Source organism: Asterias amurensis, chromosome 1 (genome assembly GCF_032118995.1).
Source record: "Asterias amurensis chromosome 1, ASM3211899v1".
Taxonomy (NCBI): Eukaryota; Metazoa; Echinodermata; class Asteroidea; order Forcipulatida; family Asteriidae; genus Asterias; species Asterias amurensis.
Window position 1 is genome coordinate 15,030,912 of NC_092648.1, and position 22,745 is coordinate 15,053,656.

General features: G+C 39.6%; 6 protein-coding genes across 9 annotated transcripts; 4 read left to right on the top strand and 2 right to left on the bottom strand.

The window, feature by feature from the left end:
• Positions 1–767: 767 nt before the first annotated feature.
• Positions 768–3,361, top strand: LOC139946937 (fatty acid-binding protein, heart-like). Its single transcript, XM_071944727.1, has one exon. It carries the CDS (start codon positions 783–785, stop codon positions 1,224–1,226), a length of 444 nt encoding a protein of 147 aa, XP_071800828.1. The 5' UTR covers positions 768–782; the 3' UTR covers positions 1,227–3,361.
• A 1,166-nt stretch (positions 3,362–4,527) lies between these two features.
• On the top strand, positions 4,528–5,825 carry LOC139946947 (sodium/calcium exchanger regulatory protein 1-like). Its single transcript, XM_071944738.1, has one exon. It carries the CDS (start codon positions 4,559–4,561, stop codon positions 5,063–5,065), a length of 507 nt encoding a protein of 168 aa, XP_071800839.1. The 5' UTR covers positions 4,528–4,558; the 3' UTR covers positions 5,066–5,825.
• A 187-nt stretch (positions 5,826–6,012) lies between these two features.
• LOC139946956 (uncharacterized) lies at positions 6,013–10,069 on the bottom strand. Of its 3 annotated transcripts, XM_071944750.1 has the most exons (3): positions 9,941–10,056; positions 8,636–8,677; positions 6,014–7,418 (listed from the first exon to the last, which is right to left on the bottom strand). In XM_071944750.1, exon 3 carries the CDS (start codon positions 7,323–7,325, stop codon positions 6,912–6,914), a length of 414 nt encoding a protein of 137 aa, XP_071800851.1. In that variant the 5' UTR covers positions 7,326–7,418; positions 8,636–8,677; positions 9,941–10,056; the 3' UTR covers positions 6,014–6,911. The 3 variants fall into 3 exon arrangements, with proteins under 3 accessions (XP_071800859.1, XP_071800851.1, XP_071800867.1); XM_071944758.1 differs by lacking the exon at positions 9,941–10,056 and having other exon boundaries at positions 6,013–7,418; positions 8,642–8,797; XM_071944766.1 differs by lacking the exon at positions 8,636–8,677 and having other exon boundaries at positions 9,941–10,069.
• Positions 10,070–11,849: 1,780 nt separating this feature from the next.
• On the bottom strand, positions 11,850–13,285 carry LOC139940115 (fatty acid-binding protein, adipocyte-like). 2 transcript variants are annotated; one of them, XM_071936369.1, is made up of 2 exons: positions 13,193–13,285; positions 11,850–12,818 (listed from the first exon to the last, which is right to left on the bottom strand). In XM_071936369.1, the coding sequence occupies exon 2, from the start codon at positions 12,790–12,792 to the stop codon at positions 12,394–12,396; it is 399 nt and encodes a 132-aa protein (XP_071792470.1). In that variant the 5' UTR covers positions 12,793–12,818; positions 13,193–13,285; the 3' UTR covers positions 11,850–12,393. The 2 variants fall into 2 exon arrangements, with proteins under 2 accessions (XP_071792470.1, XP_071792464.1); XM_071936363.1 differs by having other exon boundaries at positions 11,850–12,822; positions 13,193–13,278.
• A 2,403-nt stretch (positions 13,286–15,688) lies between these two features.
• LOC139939608 (uncharacterized) lies at positions 15,689–17,682 on the top strand. The gene is made up of 2 exons (XM_071935632.1): positions 15,689–15,846; positions 16,815–17,682. The coding sequence occupies exon 2, from the start codon at positions 16,845–16,847 to the stop codon at positions 17,235–17,237; it is 393 nt and encodes a 130-aa protein (XP_071791733.1). The 5' UTR covers positions 15,689–15,846; positions 16,815–16,844; the 3' UTR covers positions 17,238–17,682.
• Positions 17,683–19,819: 2,137 nt separating this feature from the next.
• On the top strand, positions 19,820–22,664 carry LOC139939822 (fatty acid-binding protein, liver-like). Its single transcript, XM_071935959.1, has 2 exons — positions 19,820–20,006; positions 20,645–22,664. Exon 2 carries the CDS (start codon positions 20,673–20,675, stop codon positions 21,066–21,068), a length of 396 nt encoding a protein of 131 aa, XP_071792060.1. The 5' UTR covers positions 19,820–20,006; positions 20,645–20,672; the 3' UTR covers positions 21,069–22,664.
• The last annotated feature ends 81 nt before the right edge of the window (positions 22,665–22,745 follow it).

A 22,745-nucleotide genomic window follows, 5' to 3' on the forward strand; every position in this document is an offset into this window, starting at 1 on the left:
TTCGATACCTTAAGTTTAGGATTTGAGGTCTCGAAATCAAGCATCAGAAAGCACACAACTTCGTGTGACAAGGGTGTTTTTTCTTTCATTATTATCTCGCAACTTCGACGACCGATTGAGCTCAAATTTTCACAGGTTTGTTATTTTATGCATATGTTGAGATACACAAACTGTGAAGACTAGTCTTTGACAATTACCAATAGTGTCCACTGTCTTTAATGAACTCCAAATTACCTGGAGCTCCAAAATATGCAAATCCATAACAGCTGCCTGTATTGGTTTTGGGTTGGGGTGCAGGGAGTCGGGCGGAGTGGAGGTTGGTGTGGGGGACGGGTCGCAATTTGTTCTCGGTGTATCAACATTGCCACTGTAGTGCTTTTCAATGGGGAATTTGTTGTTCTAAAAGGGAATCATGAATTTTGTTTTGAGTATGGCAATTCTTTATATTATTAAAATATTGTACGCAAGTCCCGCATACATGATTTAGTGGGTACGAGTTAACTTGGGTATATGGAGGAAGGAAATTGTGTGTCTGGAGATAGATCACTAACACGAAGGTTCGATGTCAGAGTTTGAGAAAAATATTAAACATTTTTTACGGCAATTATGTATGGTAACGGATTACACCAAAAAGTCGGAGGTTTCATAATGCTTGGTTTTCAATTCATGGAGGTACATTGGGATATTGCGATCCTAAAATTGAGAGTCACTTAAAGTGCGCCCTCTATGCCTGAAGATGGCTATACAAAGAAAGACGGTCATTCCTTTGTAAGATTTCCACCATGGCGGACGCATCATCACCACCTGCGGATCTGAACGGCAAATGGCAACTCGTCAGAAACGATAACTTCGATGCCTACCTGAAATCCGTGGACATTGGATTGATCAAACGAAAGATGATCAACTCGATGACACCCGTAGTGGAGATGGAGCAGAACGGCGATGACTTCAAAGTGACAGCCAAGATACCCGTGGCCGGTCCCATCGTGTCGACGTTCAAAGTGGGCGTCGAGTTCACCGACTCCAACCCGATGATGGGAGGCCGTGACGAGAAGCGTGTCCTGGCGGAGTGGCGGGGGTGTAAGCTGGTCCATACGGTGGTGTCGGCCCCAAAGGACAAGCCCATGTCAATCGAACGAGAGATCGTCGACGGAGAGCTGGTTATCACCATGACTAACGGGGACGTGGTGGCGAAGAGATACTTCAAGAAGCTACCGTCACAATAACGGCCGGTATAGCATCTCACATCATTACCCCACTGTCATACTATAGGAGAGTACAACATTCTCATTCAGTGGAATTCTTGAGCAGCTAGCTATTGCCACTAACCATCGTGGCAAGGAAGGCAATCAGGAGCCGGAAATTACATCTCTTCCTACATGGTATCAGTTTATCGAGGCCATGCCAAGAATCCATGATGTGTCATTTGCAGATCGCCCACTCCCCTGCATGCTATGGACCAAGGATCCTCAGACTATTCATAATTTTCGAGAAACTTGTCAATTGATGTTATCTTTTTCAACAAGTGTAGTTTGTAATTAATTTCATGTGACTGTCTTGAGCCGCCTTTGAATTTGTGTTGTTGATTTGTGCGCCATATAATGTCTCCTGGTTGATTGATTGATTTTAGTCACAAAACAGTAAGCTACTATCAAAATGAAAGCAAAACATTCCCAATCAGTGGAATTCTTGAGCAGATATTGACATTAACTGTCTTAGGTCTAGCCTAGTCCCAATACCACTCCGCATAGAGAAAGGAACAATGTCATGTCTTTAAATGGTAAATAATATAGGGTGCAGCCATCTTATTGTGTTTTCTGCCGTACAATATACAAATCATCACGACAAAAAGACAGAGTTTAAATTGATGCCTGTTAAAACCATCGAGGCGTAGTCGTATAATTATAACCACTGGTGCAATGGTGCTTTTCCAATGGCTTCTATACAGTAATTCATTCTGCAGATATTATTATAAACCCGTAATTGGATGGAGAGTGTGAAGGTTCATGCAACACGGTCATGGGTTGCAATAACACGGGGCTTGCCTCCATGCTGGTTCCCACTGTGTTGTGGCTGCATGCACACGGGATGTTTATCCATGGTTTATCCTCTATGGTTTCTACCTCCATGGTTTATCCAAGGACAAAATCACCATCATTATGAGGATTGCACAGAGTCAACAAATCGTGCCAAGGCAGGGGGAGAAACACTTGCAGTGCCAAAGGTTCTTGTTTGTCTACGGTTTTTTTTTGTTCAGTTAAAAATAAATAAGTTGCACTGGCTTGTGTCCATGTGCACTGGTGATTTTGCAGAATACATTTTTAACGTGGGAAAGCACTTAATATGCAATCAACCAAATCTATGGTTGTATACAGTACATGTAGATGGATATTGACCTTTATTTTGTATCCATACAAACTAACCCTATCCTTAACCATTGGTTACAATAATGTATTCTTCCGTACGGGTAGTCAACCATTTCTAGGTTTACACTTCTGTATTTTGCAGACAGGATTCGAACGTAGAAAGCAATGAAAATGCAATCAACAAAGTCTATTATGCTTGTGTGGATATTGACTTTTTTTATGGTAATCAATATGAATGCTTTCGTGCAGGGTGAACCAGCCATCTTTTAATACACTGATGTATTCTGCACTCGGAATACTAATTTACATTTTGAAAGTATAGAAAGCACTGATAACTCAAGCAACCAACTCTATGATTGTGTGTATACATGAATTTTGACCTTTATTTTGTTCTTATGGTAACGATATGAATGCTTCCGGCCTTACGGCGTGATCAACCCGCCATTTTGTACACTGATGTGTTTTGCAGAAGACATTTCGAACGATGACCAATGTGTTAGATGAATATGCCATTATTTATGTGGATGCTTCCAAACGTTTTTTTTACACTGACTTATTTCTGAATGTTTTTCAGAAGGATTGTAGGGCTATTTTTTAAAGTCAGAGTATACCTTTGATCTTTTGAACTGTTCGATTGCTTTTAAAATCCTATACAAAAATGGAATGAGAAAGTTTAATTTCAAAAGGTGGTCACATTTTTTAGAATTCGCCAAAAACCCTGATCTTAGAAGTGTTACTGCAGTAACGCTTCTTAGATTCAACCATAAAACATTATCTTTTTACATATCCACAATACTTCAAAGTGAAATGTTTCTCAGAAGGCTTCATATTATCGAAAGCCAATGACGACGTCTTGAACCAACAGTTCTTGTGCCATAAATTTTATGAGTGATACCAAACGTATACCTCCCCTTTTAAGTTTAAACTATTATTGGCAAATTGCGTAGACTAGTAGTAATCTTCAATGAGAAATATTGAATAAAATTTCAATGCTCTTGAAATTATTATTGTAATGAATGTTTTCTGTTTATAACTATATCAAGGAGTGTCACATACGGGCGGCTCAAAGCGTTAATTATACGACTACAAGTATATATTATATGGTCCGGATAACTTTGAAACTTTAAAAGGGTTTGAAATAAACTCTAAAAAACTCCCTGGTCAAAATTAACCCGGATTCAGAGTCCCAGGGGGTAGTGTGAAATGTTGACTCTTTTTCGAGTCAGGCTGACCCTAAATCTGGTTTTCAAAAAGAGGATTATACTGCGTGTGTCTGACTACTTTCTGGCGTCATTTTGACTTGGATTCTGGATCATACTGACCCAGAAATTGTTCAGAGGCTCACGGGACCTTGACCCGGGTCGAGGAGGAGGTTTTGAAGCTCGTTCGTCTTTAACCCACAAAATGATATCTTCCTTCAACGGCTGATGCAATAATTATTGTTAGTGTCACAACCGTGACACACGGAATTAAAGGAACACGTTGCCTTGGATCGGACGAGTTGGTCAAAACAAAAGCGTTTGTAACCGTTTTTTATAAAATGCATATGGTTGGAAAGATGGTTTAAAAGTAGAATACAATGATCCACACAAGTTTGCCTCGAAATTGCGTGGTTTTCCTTCTACTGTGCGAACTAACATGGTCGGCCATTTATGGGAGTCAAAATTTTGACCCCCATAAATTGCCGACGTGTTAGTCGACGAAGTAAAAGGAAAACCACGCAATTTCGAGGCATGTCTGTGTGGATCATTGTATTCTACTTTTACAACATCTTTCTACCCATATGCATTTTATAAAAAACGGTTACAAACGCTTTTCAAAGACCAACTCGACCGATCCAAGGCAACGTGTTCCTTTAATATTCGTTGAAAAACCCAACTCACTTCCTCGAAAGCTAGCAGCCATTCGTTCAGAGCGACAATAAACATCAACAACCAATAGAGGGCGCTATACAAAAATAAAGGCTTTGCAAGTCTATCAGAAGTTCATCAATTTGTGTTTATCAGCCAAAGAGCAAGGACCAAACGGTGCATTCACGCCCCCTGCCATTGACATACACAGATAATCACGTGGTAACAATATTCCTATTTTTCAGCTATTTTTATCAATTTGTACTTTGTTCTGTGGTCATTGCAAAATTTCTGTAGTTGTAAAGAAGCAACCAAACACAAACCCGAGCGCATGTTGCACCCATGATATACTTTTTTTGCAAAATGGCTGAAGCAAAGACAACTGATGTAGATTTGAGCGGCAAATGGAAACTGGACAGAAACGAGAATTTCGACGAGTACATGAAAAATGCTGGCGTCGGCCTCATCAAACGTAAGCTCATCAGCTCCCTGCCAACCACCATCGAGGTCACCCAGACCGGTGACGACTTCAAGTTCCTCACCAAGACGCCGCTCGGCTCACGGCAGACGACGTTCACGCTGGGCGTGGTCTACCCCGAGACCAACCCGATGTGGGGCGAGAGGGAGCACCGTGTCCTGGCCGATTTTGACGGTGGGAAGCTGGTGCAGAACGTGAATACGGCTCCGAAGGGCAGGTCGATGCGTTTTGAACGTGAAATCGTAGACGGGGAGCTTGTGCTTACCATGGTACTGGGTGAGATGGTAGCCAAGAGGTACTTCAAGAAACTTGAGGAAGCTGTACAAGTTAGTGATGAAAAACCTGCAGCAACACCATTGGGACTTAACTGAACAATGTTGCACATGAATGAGCAGGTGCTTAGTTTCAAGACTCACCCTTAATATCAACTTAGCTGGTGACTTTTCAAAGACACTTGGTGACTTACTGATGGGGCTACTAATCCAAACAGTGAACTCTCATAATCAGAACTGAACAAAGAGCAGAGTAAGCTATCGAAACGTCGTGATCTACAGCGTTTTCCTAGGAATGAGGAAAGGTTCACTTCACAATGTTGTCAAATTGTCACACGAAAACTATTACAGTAATTTTCTACTCAGCAACTTTAAAACGTATTGAATTTAAAACTTGAGTAAGATTTGAAACATTGCATGGATGGGAGGCATCGGAATACAATCTATGGTGAGGTTTATTTGCAGAGACACCATGTAGGCTATGGACAAACTGAAAGGAACCGATGAATTGACAACTTTTTATCTCATTATACTGGTTTCATTATTATTCCATCTAGACACAGGCAATATAATAATTCCCCATGGAGGAAAAATCGATTATAGTAGGGCCGACCTACCGGTAGGCATATTAATGGTGTTGTTGTTGTTGTTGTTGTTTTAACAGAAATCAAGAAGAACGTTTATATACACACTTTTCCATTTTGGTTTTGTTTTGACCGAATTTCGGACAATTAATTATCTTATAGGCTTTATCTGAAAAATGAGAGTTTCCGACACAACAAATGTTGCAATTAGTAAAACAAAAAAAAATAAATAAAAAATAAAAAATACCCACAACCCCCCCCAAACAAAAAAATAAAAATAAAAATTAAACAAATCATTTTAATAAATGAATAGATAAAAATCCCAAAGACACATCAATGAATGCAAGCTGCCCTTTCATTAAAACCGTAGAGCAAATAATGGTATAAACACGGACAAATAACTTTGCTCGTTAAATAAGCAATATTTATTGATTATTACATTTTGATTTTAAACTATCTGTACTCTTGTCATATGTCGCCAAATGGAATTATTCAAGGTACAATAAAATTTTAATTTTGATTAATAGTCCAATAAATAATTCATCTTTCATTTACGAGTTGGTATGTAGCCGTATACACACAAAGTAGAACACAGTTATCTGAGGTCAATAATTATTATAGACTTTCAACTTTGGAACACGATAACAATAATATTTACCAAAGCCAAAGCTATTGATTTTATAGCTGATCATAATCCAGAGGGTCAACCCTCGAAGCAACAACACAATATTTGCAAGACTAAAAACGTCAATTGCTAGACCACATCCTCTGGTAATTGAATGTTTATCATCAGACATTAATTGACATTATTGTCAAAGAGTGACCTATTATACAATTACGGGGCGTAATCCGGTAATTACTAAAAAGTCAAGAGCTTTGTATTGAGAATGTTGCGGCATGGAGTCACGTGGTCACGTGGTTGCTGGCGCCATTTTCGGTCCACTTGTAGCACAGCCCAAAGTGCAGTCTAGTCTGGCACCCTGTGTACGCATAAAGTGGTTTTGTTTGACCGAAACTGGCCCTTTATAACTGAATGCAAAAACACCCAAACTATCATTCCCGTTAACTTTCCCGAAGATAATTATGTAGGTCAGCTCTTGTTCTAGACAAAAAAGAAATTCCTACTTATTTTCCTTTGACCAAATATCATGCCTGTGTCCATTTCGAAAATGGACGAAATATCACAAATTCCCATTGTTTAAACACTGTGCCAATCTTTGGCAAAAGAAACCCAATAGTCACTATTTTCTTCGAGTTATGAAAAAAAAGGGGTGCAGGTAGATTCAGCACTTTGCTGAGCTATAGGTCCACCCGATGTTATTGGAACCGCTGTCTTGGATAACGGTTCATATATACAAAGATCAGCATCTTTCAAAGGTCGTGGTGATGGTAAAGTCTTTGGTCATCACAACACACACGAGCATACCGTCCACAACGCTCCTTGACAGGGACGAATCCCCCTTGACGTTAGACGTGACCAGCCTCCGTCCATTCCACATCGTCACAATATCCACCTCCCGTCCCATGATGTTGTCTTTCAAAGGCTTCCCAAGCGCGTGTCTCTGAGTTTTTACTCCTCCGTCGGATTTATTCACGATGATGTAAGCGCCCTCACCGTCCTTAGTGATGTCTAACTCACAATAAGGATTCTCCGGTATCTTGCTCTTTTCGATGTTGAATACCTCGGCAAATTCGTCCATTCCTTCCGTTTTCACTGATTTCCATTTGCCCATAAAGGATTCCTCTACGTCTGCCGGTGGTATCGAATCTTCCATTGTTTTGGACGGTATAGTTTTTTGTTCTTTCTCAGCAACAATCTTTGGTCCACCACGTTTGAGTTACCATTGCCCTGACTCAGACTGTCAACACTATGGAAAGAAACGGGGGAAATATTTTATGGACATCAACGGAAGTATTTATTTGGTTATTCTGGACACAGAATTCAACAATTAATCTCATGTTGTCTTGTTTCATATACCGACAAAATTATTCTGAATAGACGACTCAATACATTTGGTAACATAATATGTAAATTGTCTAGAATGGATTGTGGATGTTTTCTTTGTTCCTGTAAGTTAATCTGTATATTTCGTGAGTAAATAGAACTCAATAGTATAGTACGTTTGGCAATGTGAGAATGTTTCACTTAACAGGTCTTGAACTTAGCTCTTGAAGGGGCTCAGCAATTTTACTCTGGTAAGGGGCATTTCTATGGGGAAAATTTTTTATTGAAACCTTGCATGCACCACAACAAAAGTACAGGGCCCAATTTCATAGAGCTGCTTAAGCAAAAATTTTTGCTTAAGCAAAAATTTCATTGCTTAGTAAAATCAGATTACCGGCCAAGACTCCACTCAATTGTAATGCTAAGTAAACAACAGCTTAATACTAGTCATAAGCAATGTATATGGCAGGAAATTTTGGCCAGTAACATGTATAAAATAAGCGAGCTATTTTCGTGCTTAAGCAAATTTTTTGCTTAAGCAGCTCTATGAAATTGGCCCCAGGGCACCACGGTAGTTGCCGCGTGTGCCATAGGTTAATTCGTAGCATGCAGTGAAAATGATTGAACGACTTTGTTGACGATGGTATACTGAACATTTATTTCTAAAACAGTCAGATACGTTTTTTTGTGACATAATTTTCACTGGTTCAACCACAGAGCAAGGACAACCAGTGCTGGCTCAACCAGTGTATAATAACACTGATTTATTGCATATGCCTTGCGATCGGCGCATGGTGGATATTAATTCTTTTGACATAAAAAATATAATCGTTTTTTATTTTTTTTTATTTTAAATTAAGTATTCTCTAGTTTGAAAAATGACTGGCTGACGACTTAACTAGATTAATCACTACATCCAGTATACAGACGTCAAGTTGTGATGAAACATATAGTACAAGGCTCTTCCTCTATGCTGTGCACAGAAAGACCACCAGGGCTAGGACGGAACATACACAAACTGTAAGCAACTATGATTGCTTTCATTTGAAAGTACATCCAAAAAACACTACACATGTACCGGGTAGGCTTAGGGTTAGGAAAAAAGAAGAAGAAAAAAAACCCCGTAAAACCCAAACTTACCCTTACATTATCTGCTGTACGTTAACCCATCCGTGACAAGTTCTAAAAGCAAACGGTGAAAATATCTACAAAATGTCAGCCGACTTAAATTCAATCGTGAAAAAGGACTTGTCAATTAAAATATTGCAGACAACTGGCATTAAAAACATCCGAGTCCTTGCTCTAAATAATACAGAATGTATACGTTCGATGAGGTTGGTTTGTTTATCATTGCATGGCTGAACCTATTGGGTGACGTCAAAAGATGAACTTTGTACTGTTTATTTGACAAGTTTATAACGGAGTATTAAACAGAGGTTGTACTGAAGACACACATTCTCTGGGGCATTAGGTCAAAGTTGATTGACTTTCTTCTAACTGTATTTATAGGTGAGTGGGTTATGTGTTTTGACTTACCACCCAATTCTATTTTCTGTGGTCATTGTTGCTGGTCAATAATACAATAGGCTCACTTCCATTGATGTTCCTTGCTGGGCTCAATCAAGCTCCCCGTGGGCAACCCTCCACATTCTAAGCTACGACCCCGTATATTATTTCGCACAAAATGTAGTGATTTGCAATATAAAATATTATTGGCAAATCTCACAGGGTGTATGATCACTAATAATCACTAGATATAGGCTAGTATTATGATGGCGTACGTAGGCTCACACGTCATGGACATGTCCACTGCCCAGTATTGTATGGAGCATGTCCTATATGTAGGCTAGGCTATGTAGCCTAGGCTATAAAGGCAAACTTATGACGATAAACTTAAATGTGGTGTAACCAATCTATTTCTATACCTCCATGATAATGGATGTAGAAAAAAATGAAGTCTAATCGGGACACTCCCGTGCTAAATTGAATGTACTTGGCGCGGCTATATAGTGTTAATTCACTAGGCTTATCACCTGTCTTGCCGGGCGATTTTTAAGGCCCAAAATAAAAAGCCTTGTATATTCACACTATCCTTTGTCATTAAATACACCAACTGCTCATGGCAGAGCACACCAGCAAGGTCATATTAAAGCGTATGGTTGGTCTATTCTTGGTTCTACTTCCTAAGAGAGGTAGATACAGCTCATATATGAAGATAGGCCCTCCCCTCTGATGTTTAGTTCTAGCATAATTATTAAACACTGTAATACAACAGTAGCCCTTTTAACTTAGGCTAGGCCCTACTCCTGACCTACACTAAATCTAGCCTCCATCCAGAGGCCGGCTCGTAGGCCCTATGTAATTGATAGGATTAGTTGTTTATGTAAACAATTATTTGCTGACATTTAATGGAATATCATTAAGACAAAACAAAACAGCACTTACGATTTTATTGTGTCTTGTGATCACACCTGTCGAGGTTTACATCCCAACATAAGCCTCAATGTACAAAATGGACAATGCAATGTACTGTGTGTTAATGATTGTACACAGGTCGACAGGCTATGCCATATAAAGGTCACATTGCGTTTTGCATGTGTGTACGACGTTCACTGTGTTGACCCTTGGCATACATGTACATGTACATGGTAGCATAATGTGTACGCAAATAACATGCTCGGTTGTTTTGATATAGCGCCACCAGCAGGTGACACGCGGTTAGGAATTTATTTATTCAGAATACGTCGGACACTTTTTTTTTCTTCTCCCGACTCTCAATAAAGTATAATTATAATATGGACGCAACTTAGTCTTGGACTACCTCGGTCGATCCACACGAAGCGAATCGTTACGGTGTCCAAGGGATTTCTGTCCTGTCCTCCATTACATTGTAGAAAATAATGGACTGCATATGAAGGAGGCTGGATCAAAAGAGGGCGCTCTCAGAAGAAGTTTGTACACAGCCTCGCTACGGGGACGTCTGTCAGCCTTTTGAAGTTTATTCTCAATCAATACTTTGAGACAAGTAAATTTCAGATTTCTTTAAAATTTGTGGCGAGCCAGGCGTTTGTAAAGCCAGCCTAAAATGTATCAAGTCTCCTCGAAGGTGGACCCATAGACGTAGACCAACGTCATCATCAATCATAATATGGGAAGTTAATGTCTCGAACCTGTAGCAGCCCTACACAAAATAAACACAAAGTGCATGATCGGTGAACTTTGTGCACGCCGAGTAAATTCATCCAGAAATAATATTCATCATTTATAGTTTTTTATCACGTCGTGTCAGCTTGTTTTACAAGCACTGGACCCTGGTTTACATGTGTACTTCGCTCATTATGAAGAGTACCTCAAGTACTAAGACAGACAGAGAAGTCAACAACGATCTGTGGGAAATGTCAATACTTTGATTTGATAGGGCTTTTTGAAGATGTGTTTTACTGAAAAGAATGGGCTGATGTGAAGTCGTATTAGTTTCAAGTACACGTGGTGCAATTCTAGAGTCTAAAATGAATGTGGCGGGGGCGGGGCTGTGTTAATTTGTTCGATGTTGAAGCATGGATGTAGAATTAGAAGTAAGCTTCCCATGTTATACACAAGTTAAGAGACTGGTTTTTACGAACAAAGTTGAGGCTCTCTAAAGTTTGTTTTCGCCATGTTTTTTCCTCTGACGAATTTTGACCGACAGATGCTGTTTCAAAACGAAAACAAATAATTAGTTGTTGCATACGCCACGGACGAGGCATGAACTATAACATCTTTGTACATGGCTGAAGGACTTATACTTTATCTGGATCCCCATCAATGAACCATGTTTAAGTTGTTTGATTATCATGCCCTAACAACTGGCTTATTGTTTTGTGCAATGCCTCAAACTAAAGCATGTAACTTTTTCAAATAATAGTAAATGCTCATTTTAGCCTTAAATCGGCTCGCAGTGGCATCTAAAATGCCAGTATGTGTGAGCAAAGGTTTTTTTTTCTACTATTTTTTTTGCGGCATAGAAACCATAATGAGTTTTCAGACTGTGAGCGTCAAGTGTAGTTAGCTAACTACACAGTTGACGCTCATCAGTGCTCGATACAAGGCTCAAGCTACGTAGACACTGTTTGGTAAAATCCTATTTCTATTAATATGTACCAGATATACCATTAGCGGTGTTGTTGATTTAGCTATTAATTTTACCCACACAATTAAACTTGAAAATTTAATCGACACGAACTATCCAGCGACTGGAGACAGTTTTACTGGTTTTATTTATTGGTCTTTGCATACGTGCCGCTTGTGACAACGACTCGGCAGCTTTTGAAGTGGGGGGGGGTGCTTAAATATTTCACAAAATTGACTCTCAGTACTGTTATTTTTGCAACTTTGTTCTTTAATATTCAATAAACGGTAATTTAACGTAGAAAATGAACATTTTAAACTTTGATTGCAGCTGTGCTTGTGAGAGGTTATGACGTAAGAACAATAATTCGTTTAGTGCATGTTTAGTTTCGCATGATGAAGTTTCCCAAATAACAGTAAATCATGTCAGGGTGTAGGTCTTGCACCATGCAGTAATTCAACAAGTGAGATTTGTATTATTAAGTTGGAAAACACAACTGTGCTTTATATTTTAACTTCGGTATTCAAATGATTAGTTTAATTAGTCTGGAGTGATGTTTGTTGATGTCCCTCTAAATATGACAGTCAGTGTGATCTTGGAGGAATTCCGATTCCTTCCTACATGGTGTGAGTAATGGTCAACGCGAAGGTTTGAATCAATATCATACATCAATTAAAAGGACATTCAATTATCTTAAAGTTGGCTACCAAAAGATGTTTGTGTCTTCCACGGTAATTGTTACCTCCATGGCTGAAGGAGTAAAGACAACACCCATGTGAGCCTCCTTGAGTCAGGCTTTCTCGTAGTACGTCTTGGCCACAGTGCCCTCGTGCTCAACAACGAGCACCATCTGATCCCCTTCCATCATCCTGGTGGAGGTCCCATCCCCGTCGATCCTTCTCAGGACCAGTTTCTTCCCCTCCCACGCCGTGCTGAACTCCAGCTGCGTGCCTGGTGGCATCTCGGTGATGAAGTTACTCCCAACGTTGATGGTTTTCTCCTTCAACCCGGTGTCCATGCTGTTGGCGGACTTGATGGTGATGACGTCGCCGCACTGGCTGATCTCCTCGGTGACTTTGATGTCTGCTGGTAGTGGAAGGCTTCCCTTTGGGACCTTGGTCTTTTGGAGGAACTCTGCCCAACCCTCGGTCTTGCAGGAGGTCCACGTGCCGGAGAAATCCACTGCCATGATGCAAACTGGTTCGAAGGAGTAACCTGTCTGGATGACACAGTGAAAAAGAATACACATTTTGAGAAATAATGAGAAATAATTTACTGAGCTACGGTGCCATTGATACCATACTCAGATTGATCTTGTCAGCAAACCAGTATAGGTATTGGTGTCCGTTTCCTACAGGTAAAAAGGGTCTCTGGTGCGTACCACCGCAGATCTTGGACCAGACCACTGACTAGACCACATCCCTTCTCCAGGACCTCCTTTTTGTGTCGAAGTCATAAGAAAACTTCTTAAATGCAAAAAATAAAATATTTTAAGTTTGTCAAATGAACTATAGGATTTGTAACAGTGAAAAATTGTCTCATCTTCTTTTGAGTTATTTCAAAATTTCTAAATTTCATCACGTTCATACCTTACTGTGAAGATACAAACTGCGGTGGACGATGGGGGTGTGTCGATGCCTCGGTTTAGAAAAAGTAGACAGGGTGGAACAGACACCCACACTTTATAGTGCTGTGATTCACACGTGATTCAAAGGCAGACATAATCCTTGTACTTGATACAAATCGTCCTAATTACACCATATTAGGAGCTGGAAATCCACTTCAGTGTTAAAATTTGGCACAGGGTGCAAATTCTGTATTCTTATGCCAGACGGGGCTGTTGATAACATTGTGAAACGGTTTTTACTTTTAAAGGATCGTCTATGTTTGTGCATAATTTGTATTCCAATCAAAACACGGCAGGCAAGGGGAAAAGGAACTCCTGGTTTGCAGTTCAACGTCTTATTTTTGGTTAAAGAAAAGTAAAATCACAACCAAATTTGACAAGTTTATGATTGATCTGCAAAGGCAAAGTATACCTTTAGTATGTACACGATAAAACTAGCATCTGAAGGTATCATGTTAAAAAGTGGTCTCGTTTTTTAGATATTGCCGAAAATCCAGAACGAATAATGTCCACGACGCAGGAAGATATGAGTAAAAAATCTGTATGAGAAACGTGATTGGCATTAACGCTTCTCAGATTCAAATTTCCGGGCATAAAAACTGTTATCTTTTACAGAACCACTTTACTTCAAAGTGAAATGTTTCTATAGAAGATGCTTTATATCAAACGCTATATTACCACTAATTTGTAAGAGTGATTACCACATCTTTTTTGATAAAAGTTTATTTTAATTTTATTGTATTATAAGTTGTCAGATAAATACTTATGTCCTGCCCTGGACAACTTCCTGGCAAGATGTATTTTTATTATTTGATTAAAAACAAAAAAGAGAACAACAAAATACTGTTTGCTAACTACAGATTTAAGAGCAATTCTCATTCCCTTGATTTTTTTTTTAATTAAACGCTGTTTGTTGAAAGGTAGACCTATGACAGGATCGGTGTGTCTGACACAATAGTCGTAGACAATTATTGTGTGATCAAGCAAAACTTAAAAAAAAAAACCTAGTAAAAACTACCTCCGAAAATATGTGTAGATTCAAGAGAAAATAGTGAAAAACCACGCCTATTTTCACAATCATTGTTTCCGTGACTATACTATTTCACTCTAAAATGAAGTCATATTCAAGAAAACTGTGTCAGAAAACCTAAACCGATTTCGGTTGAACAACCAAAATTTAGGACAAAGTGTTTATGCTGAAAATATTGTGCATCCACATGTTCTGTTGCCTATGACTCGTCACACAGGATCCTGATTAATAATATCTGGCAACTCTTTGTACTGGTACCCGGTTAAATATCAATCTCGATAAATGGAAGTTGCTTATCAGCAATACCAGCATTTTTGTTAAAGTATTCAGGGATTTATACGTATTTTTTTAAAGCATTGCTATTTTTAGGCCTCAGTACAAGTTTGCCATAGCTGAATCCATTCACGCATGTAAGGCCAAAATCTGCACAAGGTAAAATGGGAAGACTTTTTTTAAAAGTACTGTGACTTCATTTTCTACGTAATTTTCTCGGTAAATGTGCTGAAATAACATCCAGTGCAGTGAGGGCCAAGTTTTAGAGCTGCTTAAGCACAAAAAGTAGCTAAACAGAACAAAGGTGCCACAATAACGTTACCAGCCAAAAATACCATATCGCATGCACCATTTATGACTGCCATCTTGCTAAGCACAACATTTTAAAGCATTGTTTGAAGCCTTGCATGGTGTGGATAACTAGAAGGATACTATTTAATTGATAGTAAACTTGCGGGTACAACCATGTGAAAAATCTCTTTTGTGGGAGTGTTGGCTCTGAAAAGAGCCGGTGTGGTCTCGACATTTCTAGGGGGAATTGTCTGCTTGAGCAGCTCTATGAAATTAGGGCCCGGGTTGAGCAACAAACATTATAAACGCCCACCACCACAAAAAGCACACGTCAACAAACACCAACAAATAACCCCAAACAAATCTAATCGAACACACACACACACAAAACATGGCGATATACCCCGACTTGAACGGACTGCTCTAAAATCAACATTTTCAAGTTTTCGTCTGAGCACACATTGTTTAATGTATGTCAAATGAACATTGATTGGTTGTAACTGCTGCAGAGGAAGTCTAGCAAGAACATAATAAAGGCCAGTCATTCGGGCAGGTACTTGGTGGTATTGAAGCCTCTGATCGAACCGCAAACAGCCAGCCACTCAATGCTGAAAAGGAGTCACGGGGCAAAGGTGGCGAAGTTGCCCCAGAAATTAAACATTAACTCACTGTAGTTGTATTTTTAATAGAATCGAGGTAAAGGGTAAAATAAACAAGTCATATGGTAGACATTTTAATTGTGTTAATATTAATACGGGTTAGTTTATATAACCAAACACAAGATCATTGGTTCGTACCACGGATACGTAATGGTTATATTTAAACACGGGTAGGCGTTGTCAGTCACATGATTATGCAAACGAGATAACCGACCAATAGGAGGACCCGTTAAACTTGGTCTTGACACTGCCTGGTGATTGTTTGATCGCATATAAAAAGGTTGGCATATCGGTGAGTTCGTCCTTCTTGTTGTGATCAGCCCACTGCGACAGACGTTTCGTGTTTTCAGCTTTCATCTTCAGGTGAGATTTCCAGTTGGATTTATGATGATTCCATTTCATTCTGATGAAAGGCACTGGACACTATTTGCAATTTCTCAAAATAATTGTCAGCATATAAACTTACTTGTATAACGATTAATGGAGAATTGTTTATAGTAAATAACATTGTGAGAAACGACTCCCTCTGAATTTATAAGGAAGAGGTATAGCTTCCCACTCAAATAATTAAAGACTTCAGCCGAAGCCTTTTATTATGCACCTGAAAGCACACAAAGTAATGCAACAAGGGTGTTTCTTCTTTCATTAACTCTCTTGCGAACTCGATGACTAATTGAGCCAAAATTTTCACGGGTTCGTTATTTAATGCATAATGTTGGGATACACCAAGTGAGAGTACTGGTCTTTGACAATTACCAAAGGTGTCCAGTGCTTCAATGAGACGGTTAACATCTTAACAGTTTATATCTCTATGTTGTTACAATAAGATGTCACTATGTAGTCGGGCCTACCAGTATACTTTACACTTGATTTTATTAAGAAAAAAAAAATGTTTTGCTCATCGGCCCTTTAAAGTACAAGAAGCTGCCATAAATGCTGACGGTGCAAATAATGTTTTCGATGTTCTGAAATGTTAGAGCAATACAAGTCAAATAATCGGGCATTGATAGTTCCAGACAATAACAAGATAAAAGAAAACATTAAGGTTCATGATTATAGGCCTAATGTTCGATTATTTATTTATTTATTTGTTTCATTTTTTGCACCAAAGTGTTCCTTTTATATGCAGTCTAAATAGCTCTGAATTTACTGTTAAATTCACCTCTTTTGACTCCGCCATTAGTTTTAAACTAAAAACAAAAAAACAATGGATTTTCATCTGAGAATATGCTTAAATGATTCCTTCCCATCCACCACCACCAAATTCAAGTGAAGTATCTTGAGAGAATCTGTAGCTGATAGCTTGGTTTTGTTTTGCTTCTTCCCATCAGATATCCCAGACCAAAAACAAAACTCTCACCATGCCTACCGACTTCAGCGGTGTCTGGACCAGCGGTCGCTCTGAGGGCTGGCCGGAGCTTCTGACGGCTCTGAAAATCCCAATGGACAAGATCCCCAAAGACATGAAGATGACCGAGACCATCTCACAGAGCGGGGACGCAGTGACCATCGTCACCACCAACAACAAGGACCCGTCAAGCAAGAAGGAACTCACCATCAACGTCGGTAGTAACTTCACCAACAGCGTGATGGGACACGACATCGAGTCCTCGTCGGAGTGGAAAGATGACAAGCTGGTCACCAGAGCCACCGGGGGAAAGGGCGGCAGCGTCAGGGAGCTGGTGGGTGGGGAGATGCTCGTCACCATCGATTTCGAAGGGATCGTTGCCAAGACGTACTACGTAAAGCAGTAAGATGTTTCCAGCAGTCAGCCATGGAATGAAAATGAACACTTCTTCGTATTTTAGTTCATCGACCAAGCGGCATACTCCATCTCTGTAGATGTGCAAAGAACAATAACATTTATCATGGTTCTTTTGGGTTTAGCCCTTTTTTGAGAAGGATATTCAAAGTGAAACATAACTGACTTGCTTTCCATCACCAGGGATCCGAGTCCACATCTGACCCGGTAGTTTTCAGAGCGCAAAACATGTTTTCTTTGGGTTTAGCCTTTTTTTTCAGATGGTATACCATTGAACGATTCTGTAAAGCACAATGTAAGTTTTTGAAAAAGTCAAATTATTGCCAATTATTAAAAGAGATAATTTTTCAAATTACAAACTGTTTTTTCATAATAGTCTATCACGTTTGGATATTCAATAAAATTCAACATAGTTTACTTGAAGAAAAAAAAACCTATTTTTGTTTCTCCGTGTGACCTTTGTACTGCGTAGTATAGCCCTAAAACCCTGAAACTGAAGCTGGGTTTCAGCCTGATACCATCTATACATACTTGTTTTTCTTCAAGTACATTCAAAACAACCAAGGAAGGATATCGCAAGGCTATAATCTATAGTTTAAAACTATGGTTGGACCATCAATATATAGAGACACCTCGCCTGGCGCGCAAGTCGATCCATGCGCCAATACAACTGATTTTCTCTTTTTTCAGTTTGGTTAACAATTCAATAATTAAATACAAAATGCGAATGTTAAATCATTGCTGTCGCTCTTGGACCCCCCCCCCCCCAAAAAAAAAAGTCCCTTCATATTATTACAACCTGGGCCCAATTTCATAGATCTGCTAAGCACTAAAATTTGCTTAGCATGAAACTTCTTCCTGGATAAAAACAGGATTACCATCAAAATTTCAATTTGATGGATATTGCCTGTTACTGGTAATCAGCTGTTGTTGGCTTATCCTGAAAACCACATGGAAGTTTGGTTGGAAAACCTGTTTTTATGAAGACAAAAATGTCATGCTTAGCAAACTTTTGTGCTTAGCAGCTCTATGAAATTGGGCCCATGTTCTACCGGTACTTTGTAAGAAATGCTGGTAGTATAGCCATCATGTAAATTTCTAAAACCACCCTTTGTACTTTTCAGCCAAACATGGGATTCGTTTAGAGGACTAGCGTATCCCCAACTCCGGTTTGAGTATCAATAACCATGGGCCAAATAATTGTTAGCATATTTTGCTAACGAGCGATGGACAGCTGGTGATAGTTTATTAAAATATTGTGAGAAATTGCTCCCTCTGAAGCAACGTAGTTTTTGAGAAAGAGGTAATTTTTCAATAAAATACGAAAAGACTTTAGGTCTTATGAAGCCCCCTTTTAAGCATCTGAAAGCACACAAAATAATATTTTGTGCATTAAGGGTGTTTTTCTTTCAGTGTTCTCTTGCAGCTTCGATGACCAAGAGTCGAAACATCACATTATTATTTTATGCATAATGGTGTTAGGACACGTGATCAAGTGAGACTACTGCTTTGACTAAACAACCTGGTATGAATAGTTCAATTATTTGTTTGTTTTGGACAATGAACTTCAGAGATTGACTCGGGTAAACGAACTATACCTGAACCAAGTTCAGCTGCGACCTTCCTATATTTAGGGTACGATACTGTTGACTAGCAACACGTCTGCATGGCGTGTCTGACCGAAGTCCGAGTGAGCTATTTGACACAATAGAAAAGGGGCGTGTTCATAACCTTTTATTTTCTAACAAAATGTTTAGGCATAAAAATAACATCGTTCTAGCTATCATTAAACGAAAATAGATCGTGCAGTTTTTTTACAGGCAGTTTTGGTTGCATGTTATGCATATCATCAAGGGGGGGGGGGGGTAGACCTGACCCAAAGTCATGGGGCAAAATTATCATAAGCCGCCATTTTGTGGGTCATACACCTATTATTTCTTACATTTTATACTTGTCAAAGTCTTACATTGCGCACGTATCTACCAACAATGTACTCATATGACGCTTAGTATATAAATGTTGACAGAAAGATATAATACGTTATTGAAGTTATGAGTTCCAGCCAAATGTATATAGCACCTTTTATAATGGTTTACAAAGTGCCACGGTGCATTCAGCAGCCTCAGCCAGGAACACCGGGGCGAACCCCTTCTCTTCTCGATAACTGCACGTGGTTATTTTACGTGTGTTTCACAAAACACGGGACCAACGGCGTTACGTCCCATCCGATGAATGGTTAAAAGTGTCTTGCTTATAAGTAGGACCTAAAATACATTCACATGACGGCTTTCTATATTCCCCGATTAGATTAAATCCCCCGATCCAAACACAAAAAATACAGAGATGACAAAATTACAATCTAGGAAGGAAGCACCACGAATCTGTTAGTGGGGACAAAAAAGTGTTGCCAACCACCTGGAAACAAATACTGGTATCGTCATGGCCAGGGTCAAAATAGATTGACCTCTTAAAGGCTGCCCCCCCCCCTCTAACTAGGCCCTATAACTAATACATACTAGGGGTCAAAGTATTAAACAATAATCATTACAGCGAAGATACCCCCCACAAGATCTGAACTTTGTTTTCAGTGACCCAAAGTTGATACCGTCCGTGACGCAAGTTAGTGCAGCAGTGTTTCGACAGACATAATACTCAAAGTGTATCTTTCTTTTCTTGTATTCCAAAAGTGATTGGATGTTAATTGATGTAGCAATTACTGATGAGTTAATGGCAAACCACTGCGGACTTTAGAGCGTGTTTGGTAAGTACACAGTGTACGATCAATGCAAATTTAGGCTCTCGTTTGAGTATAAATAGCTCGGCCCACTGCATCAAACAGGGAAAGGGTCACAATTATAACTTAATAAGTAGGGCCATCAGAGAGGAGTTACCTCAGTCAAAGACATATTGTTTTAGGGACTATCAACAAAAATAGCAAATAATTATACACTGCAAAAGCTGGGGTGTTAAAATTGCATGTTGTCACATGTTAAAAATATGTACACATTTTATGGCTTATAAGCACAGGATGTTGTTGAGATAATACTAACACTGTGATTTCTTTTAAGTACCCGTTGTTGTATTTCTCAATGTGATTTTCTTTGTCATGAAAAACTGAGGAATTATAACAGCCTTCTAGCTTTCAGCCGTCATACAGTCTTAAAATTCCAGGAAGATGTTTTTGTCTATGTCCTGTAACATATAGCTGGCAACAAATTAATTGACCAATGTGCCATGGTATAACAGTCTTGGTGGGGCGGGGCGTTACATACCGCGGCGGTTAACACACGGGTTGCAGTTTTCTGAGGATCCGCCATTTGCTCAAATATAATAATTTAATAATGGTCAGTGCAAAAACGTAGACAACTTTCAAATCAATGAAAGTAGTTTTCCTTTCAGATGGATCAGTGATGACCTATTATCACAAATGGCAACCGACCTCAGCGGCAAGTGGAAGAGCGGTAGGTCAGAAGGGTGGCCGGAATTCCTCGCCAAACTGGACATAGCATTGGATAAGCTTCCGGCCAACCTAAGAATCACACACGACATCTCCCAATCCGGAGACAGGATCAACATCAAGACCACCAACAACATCGACGAAACCATGAAGGAATCCACCATCATCGTGGGGAGCAACTTCAAGGACCAGTCGCCCTGGTTGAACGTGGAGTACACCACGGCCTGGGGTGACAACGGGGAGTTGGTGATGACCAGGACCACGGGGCTGATTGGGGGTATCACACGGGAGCTTGTGGACGGCGAGATGCTCGTCACACACACGCTTGATGGAGTCGTTGCAAAGGCTTACTTCACTAGACAGTAATACGCTTTATACTAGTAAATATTGAAACACAATTAATGCAAGGACACGCCCGGAATTTCAACTTTGGGAGGGCAAGGCTATATTTTCATTTTCCAAAGGGCACTTTCTTTGAAAAACTTTTTAGGCCACCGAGGGCAGGACCAGGGGCAACATAGGCCATGGCCTTCATGTAATCCCACGCCGGAAAAGACTCTATTAAGCAAATGGTTTAGTAAACTATTGTACCAGGGACTTGTGTATAGAGGGCTTATCTAAAATACACTTATGTTGGTATAAGAACTTGTCTCAAGAAATTAGGACCATGGTCACCCAAAACACCATAAGAAATATGAAATCGTGATTGGCATGTAATCTGTAAATTTTGTAAAGAATGCAAGGGCTTATAAGATTGTGTCCTCATGATGTGCACTACGATTGTTTTTTTCAGTTGCTCTGAGCTTAAGTTTGAATTCTGCGCCGGGCGAGTCTTGTATTGAAATGTTTCGAATCCTGACGAAGAGGATCAAGTTTCCTCGGATTATTATGGGTTCGGAGTTAAAACCCCACGACAAACGCTTTGGTCAATCAAAACACTTTTCAGTGAGGGACCTGTTTGGTCCATAAGTTACAAAAGGTTGTTTTGCAGTTTGATCTTAGCAACGTTTTATTTAATTTGTTATTTATCTAAAGTGTGTTATTAACGTGTGTGTTGTTTACATTGCCTGAGTTTAGTTCAAGTTTCAGTAACTGCTTAATCTATTAACTTTTTTTCATTTTTTTGGTGTCACCTTAATTGACCTCCCGATTTTGTACAGGCTGGATGGCAGTGGTTTGTCCCGCCCCCCTCCCAACCAAATCACCGACCCTTGTTGATTAATGCCCATCAAAAAATAACAGTGATGAATAAATAAATTCAAATGTCCTGCAAGCATTGGGCTATTACCTGTCTTTGTGGTGACAACCACAGTTCCATTATGTACTTCTTGTTCACTCTCTTAAAACATGGGCACTAGTCACCACGTGAGGGCGGTCGACAAAAGTAACGGTTCAACTTTGAAGAGAGGCGCAACAGCGGTTCAAATGAAAACATGTAACCCCAAACTTTAATCCTCGTGAAAGATGGTGCAATAACTCAGTGTAAAAACTTAGCTGTGTTGCTCATTTATTTAGTGGAACAATAAAATGCATCCGATCGGACTTCATGGAAAAAAGGGTAATCGCCAGACAACACACACTCTCTTTAGGCCTCTACTCGTGAAATTATGTTATGTCCACTTCATCCAAATCAAATTATAGATAAGTACTATGATAATACACTTGGGACTAGCATAAATTGTTGTTTGGCATTGTTACACCTTCATAATCAATTTGTGTATATATCCAGTGCGCGGATAACATTCTGATGTCCTGCCGCAAGAAGATAAGTTGAGCTTCTAGCAATAGGCCTAGTACACAAAAACTCGAAAAGCGCCCCCGTGTGACGTTTTTTACTCAATTTAGTACTCAATATTTTGCTTAATGGTTGGAAAAAATGCAGGGCAGTGTAGCAGGTGATTTTGTCGGCAAAGTGTGATACGAACTTCTTCTGGTATCTTCCTTCAGCCAATTGTTTATAAATCCCTCATTGGGTACTTCTCCGGTAGACTTGACTCAAGTCCCAATCCCGTGCCATCCCCAGGAAAATACTGTTTGGTGATG

Excerpts from the sequence above, each read along its gene's own strand:
- LOC139946947 (XM_071944738.1), top strand. The coding sequence starts at position 4,559 with ATGATATACTTTTTTTGCAAAATGGCTGAAGCAAAGACAACTGATGTA.
- LOC139946937 (XM_071944727.1), top strand. The coding sequence starts at position 783 with ATGGCGGACGCATCATCACCACCTGCGGATCTGAACGGCAAATGGCAA.
- LOC139939822 (XM_071935959.1), top strand. The coding sequence starts at position 20,673 with ATGGCAACCGACCTCAGCGGCAAGTGGAAGAGCGGTAGGTCAGAAGGG.
- LOC139940115 (XM_071936369.1), bottom strand. The coding sequence starts at position 12,792 with ATGGCAGTGGATTTCTCCGGCACGTGGACCTCCTGCAAGACCGAGGGT.
- LOC139939608 (XM_071935632.1), top strand. The coding sequence starts at position 16,845 with ATGCCTACCGACTTCAGCGGTGTCTGGACCAGCGGTCGCTCTGAGGGC.
- LOC139946956 (XM_071944758.1), bottom strand. The coding sequence starts at position 7,325 with ATGGAAGATTCGATACCACCGGCAGACGTAGAGGAATCCTTTATGGGC.